General features: G+C 38.7%; 1 protein-coding gene across 3 annotated transcripts in view; it reads right to left on the bottom strand.

Annotated features, from left to right (window-relative positions):
- Nucleotides 1-276: 276 nt before the first annotated feature.
- ASAP2 (ArfGAP with SH3 domain, ankyrin repeat and PH domain 2) overlaps nucleotides 277-8,735 on the bottom strand; it is an 83,571-nt gene continuing 75,112 nt past the window's right edge. For 2 of the 3 annotated variants that reach the window (XM_018920650.3, XM_009095049.4), the window contains 3 exons: nucleotides 8,492-8,601; nucleotides 4,562-4,684; nucleotides 277-2,920 (listed from right to left, as the gene is read on the bottom strand). In XM_018920650.3, the coding sequence (XP_018776195.1) occupies nucleotides 2,846-2,920; nucleotides 4,562-4,684; nucleotides 8,492-8,601 (308 nt within the window). In that variant the 3' untranslated portion in view covers nucleotides 277-2,845. The remainder of the gene's footprint in view (nucleotides 2,921-4,561; nucleotides 4,685-8,491; nucleotides 8,602-8,735) is intronic. The other variant, XM_030235922.2, reaches the window with a different exon arrangement.

Here is an 8,735-nt window from a genome sequence, read left to right as displayed (position 1 = left end):
CCTCATTGTCTGAGAAATAATTTGTTAATATAGACTTTGATTCTGCTTAACCTAGGTACTAGAAAACAAAAGAAGAGTGGTAAAATGGAATTATTTGGTGCTTTACCCCTCTAATGTAATCTCAGGTGTGTCAGCTGCAGTTTTTCAGTTCAACTAAAGTTCATAAGAAATATATTTTTTCCTCAAGTGATACTTGTTTGTATTTGTCATTTTTATACATTAAAAAGAACAATGTTGCATAAGCAATACAAGGGAACAGAAGAGAAGCAGAAAAAGTGATTTTAAAAGTAGTTTTATTTTTCCAGACATTTGACTGGTTAACAAGAGTAAAATTTATTAATCATGCTCTAATTATAAATCACTGCATCCAGGACATTGAAAATAAGAGTTGATTTTAGGTTATACAATATATACAGTTGCTCTGCAACTAAACAAAATAAAAACAACTGAATTGAATATTATACATCTCATAGCATTCTAAGCTGCATTTTAAGTGTCACTTGCTCCTTTTTAAACAGTTAACACAGCAACCTAATAGTCTGTCTATTAACAGATTTTTTGAATCAGATTTGAAAAGTTGTATGAAATATGCCAAAATTTTGGACTTAAAATTCTTAATTTTATATTATAAATAGATATCTACAGGCTCTAGAATTTCATTTTTCTCTGCCAGAGGAGAAAGCCTTTTGAGAAACTCAGAAAATCAAGGGATAAATTTTGCTTAGCTGCTCTTTATTGGCCCTTGGGATTTAACCTGTCTGCACTGTTAGTGCTATTGAATTACAGTCTACAAGTTTCTGGGTCTTTAAGTGACCAGTGAACAAAGTTGTGACATTTTACTCTATTCCTCTTCTAGCAGAACTCAAGGGAAATTTGTATCATTGTTTATTGTTACGAATTGTTACATACACTATAAGATTCTGTGTTAAAAATACTGTACATTAGGAGATCTGTGCAAAATAATATGCCCATTTACTCTCTAGACTCTATCAGGGATAGAAACATACAAAATAGTGTTGCAAACTGAACGTATCAGTAAGTGAATAAAACTGTAGTGCTAAACTATTACTCTATCATTTTACTGGGAACTTTGAAAATACAGACTAATTTGCTTCAACTTGCAATAAAAATATCTTGAAACATTCCAGTTTGTTCCCCATTTATACTGCAGCAACAGCATCTAGGAAGTCAAAGTTACACATCTACGTGGCTGTGCCCACACACCCGAGAGGCATCAACCAACGGTACCATTCAGGAAGGGTGATACAGGGTGAGATCAGTGTTGCTCTTCCAGCATTTTTGCAACATGGTTTTCCTCCAAATAAGCACAGATGTGGTGGTGGGCTGTTTTCCATTCCTTCCAATATGAAATGGCCAATTTAAGCACCATTTGCCAGAAATTCAAAGCTCTCTTGATAAATCTAGAGATACAATGTTCACATAACGTGATAAAAGCCAATGTGACCTAGACATTGATTTTCTCTATCCTATGCCTCAGTTGTTTCCTGTAGCATAAGCAAAACCCGGTACAATTTCACAATACACAAACATCAAAATGATGTCAGATCTGTATTGGTGTTTAAAATTCCATCAACCAACTGGGAACTATCCATGGCCTAGCTTTTGTTCACGAATCAGCAAAACAAGTTTAACAACAGTGTAGCTACCATATATGTGGGTATTCTATATAAATACAGAGTGAGTTGGCAAACCATCATTGTTTGCAAGGTAGTGGCACACAAATTTCATAAACCAGAACATAATGTAGTGAACTCGTGAGGTGTCAGGTATCTTATTGACCAAGGATAATTACCTACATGTTCCACCAAATATGTTCTCTCTGTGAACACATTGCTGGATGATTTAAAAGAAAATTCCAGAATTTAAAAACAAAGTCTTAATGCTATAATGAGACAAGCATAAGAGATGTTCTGCAATCCATCATCATAGTTTAGTACATTTCAGGAAGTGCAGTTTTCAAATCCTTGAGTTAATGTAGTAACTCATTAATATTGCCATAGTTTAGTTAACCAGCAGTAGTCACATTAAATGACCAAAATGGATGTAACATACATAAAGAACATTCAAAAAACAGGTTCTACACACATGCAGCATAGAAAAACAAAACAGCCTCAAGCTCACAAAATTAGAACTAGAAAGTTTGACGACTAACACAGATTTCAGATAACTTGAAGCAAATATCTACATCCGTTCTGAAAGAAAGAAGTTTCTCCTGTGGTAAACTGAAGTACTTTCTCACTTTCACCTGGCCAAAGACACATAATCAAAACAATTTCTTCTGCAACTGTTGGCATCCTTGATGACAGACAGTATGGCAAGCTACTGCATGAGTCCATTTCAGAACTACAGAGCAACTTGCATGTTTTGGTTCCAACACCTCAAATGGTGTCAAGACCTGAATAAGTTCACTGCCCTGGTAGATGCACACACAATTTCTTTAACTGGGGAAGCAACACTGAACTGTTGTACTGTCATGTTACAAAAGGGAGATTAAAATTACAGTGAATTGATCAATAAGAACATTCATAATGTGATATTCAGACACGTGGATTTTGATTGTTAAAGCTTTTCAGTTCACCTTGAAAAATACAGGAAGAGTTGTTTTTATTTAAAAGTGTAAACTGCTTATGAGAAGTTTTCACGTAGAAAAAAGTTTAAAAGTCCCCAAACCAGAACAATGGCAATAAAAAAGTAAGCTACAGTACCTAGGACTTGGGCAGTGCTCTGGCAATGTGGCTGCGGATAGGTAGGTGAAATGAAATAGAACAAAACTTATTTCTGTGACTGCTGGAAATGAGAAATGTCTCCACTTATCAGTAGCAATCTAGTCAACAATAAAGTGCACAAATGATACAGGGAAAGCTCCTTTCCGACTGGGATCTCCATCAATATGACCAATCTGAAAGAGTCCAGATATTTTTCAACTTAAATCTCGAAATGACATTCCAGTATCACCAAAATGAATACCAGTGATCTTCCTGCCTGTAGTACAAGCCTCCCACCAAATCTTTTCTGCAGTAGTGCTAGTTTTCTTCTGCCAATAGGAAAATTCAGTCCTACAGGGTGCATGCTTTTTAGCTGTATGTTGGGTTTTTGTCAAATGCAAAAGTTTTACCCAGTTCTTTGAATATACAACATCTTACTGCCGTAGCACTGCTGCATAATTCCAGTGCAATCTGTAGTGCCTGGCAGCCCACATTTGGCCTCTGTTGAGTTGCTTTTTTAACAATCACTGTGAGGCAAAAGGATGAATCAAGCTTCAACAGTTTCAGGTTTTACATTAACCTATTTCTGCTTATACAGCATTATTGTCAATTTAGATGCAATCTGAAGCTCTGTTCTTCACTAGCTTACAGATTAAGGCAAGTGTTTTCATGCACAATAATTTTCCAAGATTTTACTTTAGCCAGTAAGACTCTGGGATGTAAAAACCTGAGATGGTTTCCCAGCTCAAATAGAGTCAGTCCTAGTCATCTGAAGACTGAGGACAATACAAAGTTCTCCTCTGATGCTGTCCTGGGGTGACCTTAGGATGCTGTATTGTATGTGTATCCCCATCCATCTGTTTAGCCCAGAAATAAGTTCTACACCTTTAAAACTAGATCTGAGAGCTAAGGGAGACAGAAGGAGAATTGGTGGAATGTCTAAGGAGACTGTATTCCAAACACAGAGATAAGAGCTTCAGCTCTCTCTGTGAGTGTTGTCTGCAGCACAGACAGTGAGCGGGACAGAGCCTTCCATTGCTTTTACTTAAAAAGCAAAGGAAGGCTCTGCTAGCTAAAAACTTTCCTTAGTTTTTAGCTAGCTGAGGCAGACAAGTTCCCTGGACTGTGTTTTTTCTTTTTTTTGGAACTGTTCAGCCCTGCTCTGGACCAAAAACCCAGAAAAACCCTGGGAGCTCACACCTGTGTCCCACCGGGGCCTGGGACGCGGCATTTCCAGCGCAGGAAGGACTGAGCAAGCCAAGCCACACCCCACAAAAAGGACCCTCTGAATCTGCCATCTCTTCAGAACAATTAGAGGTTCCATTGTTTAATATTATTATTTTTTTAATGTCTGTGAGTACTTTGTTTGTTAAATAAACCATTTTTTCCACTTTTCTTAAAGGAGGATTATCTCCCAGACAGGTGGGGTGAAGGGCCACTGAATTCTGCCCTTTAGGGAACATCCCTTTGGAAGTTCCCTTCCAAGTTTGTCCCAAGCCAGGACAGACACCCACTACATAGCACCTGTAAGAGCAGATTCGTAAATTGCTGGCACTCCACCACAAATTTTCTGGATCATGGAGACCATGTCCCCAGTATATTATGAACTCTGCTAATCACATTTCATTTTTTTTCCCCTGAGTGAGAAAAGCTACAAGTTTGTCTGAAGTTTTGAAATTTCATCTCCAGTTTCCATGAGATGAAACTATTCTCATTATTTGGAAATAGGGGGATTTTCCTATTTGGAAGCAGGGGAATTTCCGAAGTGAGTATCAACCTCTGAGATTTAATTTCTTTCTTTCAAAGTGGGTTGACAGAAAATGCAAAATACTCACCCACCACTCCTGATCTTCTTCACCATCAACTACAATAATATCTCCCTCTGCAAAAGTCAGCTCATCTGGGTTATCTGCTACACAGTTGTAAATTGCTTTTACTCTCTTGGGTTTAGTTTTTGACTGAAATGAAAAAAAAAAAAAAACCTGAAGGTAAATAATACAGCACAGAAGAGACAGAGTAGACTTGGAGTTTTTTAAAGAAAGTCTTCAAACTGCTTCCAACTGCTGATTTTCACAGGTTAGAGTTCAGCTATATCTTTTATGCTGGGTGCTCATGCTTCAGGCTGAATCTGGCACCACCCAAATATTTTTGGAACCACTGTGCCCATAACATTGGCCATGTTTCCTTTAGAAATTCTCCATTTTGGCTCACCCTCTGTCTTCAGAGCTCTACATTACTGTAGTGAGTATGATTTTGTTCAGAAGATGCGGTGATCAAATTCTGTGCAAATGTAACAGCAGCAGCATTTTCAGAGGGAGGCCTGAGCCACCTGCCAATATGCTCCTTCTTAATTTGCTAAAACCATTTCAGTGGTGTAAGAACCCACCAAAACATCCTCTGCCTACCAGCAGTGCTCTGAGGACTGCCAGCCACAGGAGTCTTTTAGAAGAACTTTCAAAGTTTAAGTTTAGTAAGGAGTTGCAATAGTCCAGTATGGCAGTGGGACTCAGTCCTACCTATGTTCTGTGCAAAGTGATATCAAAATTGTTTCAAGCTGGTTTTCCTCATCTCACACCTTTTCCAGTGCAAACCAGTCTGCTGCTGCATTTCTTTTCAGCCTCCTCATTCTCTCTTGCAGACCAAAAATAATGCTGCCTACACAGTGTTCCCATGCAAAACAACCCAACAAGTGAAGAGGCTCAAGAGCTGTCGGCAGAGTGTAAAGGTTTCCACCATGAGCCCACCCTTCTCCCAGCCATAGGGAACAAAAATCTCCCCTTTCTACCCTAAGGTGTCAGAGCAGAGGTGTAAGTGCTATTTAGATCTGAGATGGCTGTTAATGCAGTGGCTGTTTGGGACAGAAGTTCCACATGGCATAAGGAAAAGATGGCCTCATCACCCTACTGGACTTCCCTCCGTGCCTGGTCCCAGTCTCTAGTTAGGTCAGCCATAGAGCAGACAGATGAAAAGGAACAAAAGACCCCATTTACAACTCTCATCTTCTCCATCAGCAAAATGGTCTGCTGAGGACAGATCTGCCCAACAGTCTCTTACTGTGCCATTGTGCTAGAGCTCAGCACCATGCTGAGAAAAGAGGGAATGTGGATGGGGAAGGATGGAGGCAGCATGATTGTTATGTTCCTGTAGAAGCATTCATTTGCATTCTAGTATAAATTGTATATAAATTCTAATATAAATAAATCTGTGGCCTGCCCAGGGCAGGCACACCCTGAGGCTCTCTCATCCCTGTGAGCTGCCAGCCTGGCACATGCTCCCTCTCAGACAAATGACAGTCTGAACCAAAACCACCTTTTAGGTCAAAAGGGAAAAGCTTCACATAAGTACAACAGTGATATAATGACTAACTTCAAAGTGCAGTAATTACAGGTATTTCTTGTTCTTTAGAAGGCAAGGAAATTAAAATAGATCTCATTCCCAGAGGAATAAAATCTTCTAGGGAAATTTCCCATGTATCTACAAAATGGTTTCAAAAATCTAAATATCACATTGAGGAAAAAAAAAGAAATCAAAAGGTGAATCAGGAATTTCCACCTGATAAACAGGCTATTGGGTAAATGCACTGTGTAGGAGTTAAGCTACTGGCTAAATGTGCATATACAAGTAGACCTGTCTTTTCTTTACTCAAGGAGCATTTCTGCATTTGTTTTCTAAACTTGGGCTGGCCTCTGGATTCCCTGGCAGGGTAAAGACATGGCAAAAAAGCCAGGAGTGTAAGGCTAAATGGAGCAATTTAGCCAAAGAACTTTAGCTAGACTGATCTAGCTAATGCTCTTTAGCTGAGGAGCCCTTGACTAAATCTCAGCTAAGATGCTTTAGCTAGATTAATTTAGCTAAACCATCTTAACCAGCACATATTCCTGAGCCAGGTTTTCCCTTATTTCCCTGTCCTATGACAGAAGAAAATCACCCAGCTGATTTGCTCAGTGATAGAATTCACCTTAATGAAGACCTAGAGACAGCTGGAGAGTCAGATAAGTCAGATATGTTCTTCATATTATGTGCAATTAATATTAAACATTGAAGACACTGACCCCGAAACTAGCCAGCACAGCCCATTCCTTCATAGCTAAATCAATTTGTCCTATTAAAAAAAAAAAAAAAAAAAATGAACAACATAGAGAAACTACAACTTCAATTTATAGAGAAAGTCAGGTTAGGAGCTGTTTCAGATGTGCTCAATTTATAGAGAAAGTCAGGTTAGGAGCTGTTTCAGTGTTTACATCTGAATCTCAACACACACAATAGAAATTAAGATCAGAGTCCAGCAGCTTCACAAAGTTAATATGACAACGTAAGCAATTTACACTACTTTGACCATTTAATTTTTGTGGCCTAAAAAATGAAGGTTATTTTAATGCAAGACAGACAACAACTTGGTTGAACAAGAGTGGGGGAGGCAAGAAACCAGAAAATTTTATACTCCCAACTAATGCAAGGTGATGCCTCTGAGGCTTCTCATCATTATCAGATGAGAAATAGGTAACAGAAGCTGTGTGCGCTCAAGACCAATGGCAAGGCTATGCACACAAACACACTGAACTCTGTCCTGGAGAGCTGCTGCTTCAGTGGACGTGGTTAAGGAAAAATGGTTGAAGGGAGAGACACAGGGGACTGAAGGAAGCAGGTGTTTTCATTACAAGCCATTAACAAGACCATTGCAGAGCCTGGAACAGCACGTCTCCTACCTCTCTGCTTATTATTTACTACTGAAGCACACTCCTGCACAGAATGTGTGAAACTGCCCAGACCCAGTCACACACAGCATCTCAGAAATGTACAGGCTGTACATATTGTGATTTGCTTCCTGCAGAGATAAAGGATCCTGTCAGGATCAAGGATATGGATCTTTTAGTTTTATCACACAAGAAAGCAACATAAAATTGAAGCAAGGACCAAAGACCAAGTTAACTACACATAATGTACAGCTCCACTAACATCTGGAAATACATCCCTTTACCTACACCAGTATAAGATTACAGGTACTGACACTAATATGTGTTATCATTCATGGTCCTAGATTAAAAATAATAAGTAAAGAGTATAAAAAAGCCAAACAATCAGATCAAGAGTCCATCTAAATCCAGTATCTCTTTTCTAATAGGCACTGTAAGGCTGGGGGAGGGTGGAGAAGAAAAATATACAATTAACCACCTTCTGCTGGGGATATGCTTACCAAGTGATTTCTCTCCAGATGTCACCAGGTGAATATCACCAGAGAACTGACAGCACAAAGAAACAGTTTCTTTTGAGTTTGACTCCTGCTAGTCTTGTTTGAAGTCATTTCACTTACCTACATGAACAACTGTCAGTATATCTGTGTCCATTATAAAAGCACAAGAGTTCCCTTATAACTTACTTCACTGAAGACTGAGAATGAAGCCACGTGTTACAAGGGACTCACTAAGCTCACCTACAAAGTCACTAACTCCTAAAGCTTATCTAGCTTCAATAAGTCAAACCCTAATTCTGTGGATTGTGTTGGTCACATCTGGACATGAACAAAGAATCCAGCTGGTTTGGTTTGCTTTCCTAAACTTAAAATCACATACTATCCTATAGGAAATTCAAAGAAAAAAAGTTTTCATAACTATTTAGTACAAGTCACACAGACACACACAGGATACAGGCCTTGCATGTTTCATGGCTCTCACACTTTTACCACGACAGGACACACAATCATGTCTACAGTGTGTTTGATAGAATGCAGAAGATGAAAAAAATCAAACGCCACATTTTGTACTTACTATTTGTGATTTCCTTGGCATTGGTGCTGGTGGCTGGATTTGTGCCAAAGTATTTGCTGTAGATCCAGTCTGTGTTCCTGGAATGTCACATACTGAAGATGACTCTCCTGCTAAGGTAAATAAGCCAAGTAAATATTAGGCATGCTTCCAAAAAAAGTAAGAATCATGGTATCAATTGAAACCAAACCAATTATTCTTAAAAGTATATAAATCATTTTATATTCCATGAATATTTAATTTTTGC

This window comes from Serinus canaria, chromosome 3 (assembly GCF_022539315.1).
Source record: "Serinus canaria isolate serCan28SL12 chromosome 3, serCan2020, whole genome shotgun sequence".
In the NCBI taxonomy this organism is placed as follows: Eukaryota; Metazoa; Chordata; class Aves; order Passeriformes; family Fringillidae; genus Serinus; species Serinus canaria.
Note: the sequence above shows the minus strand (reverse complement) of the source record. Positions and strands in the feature narration are given on the sequence as shown.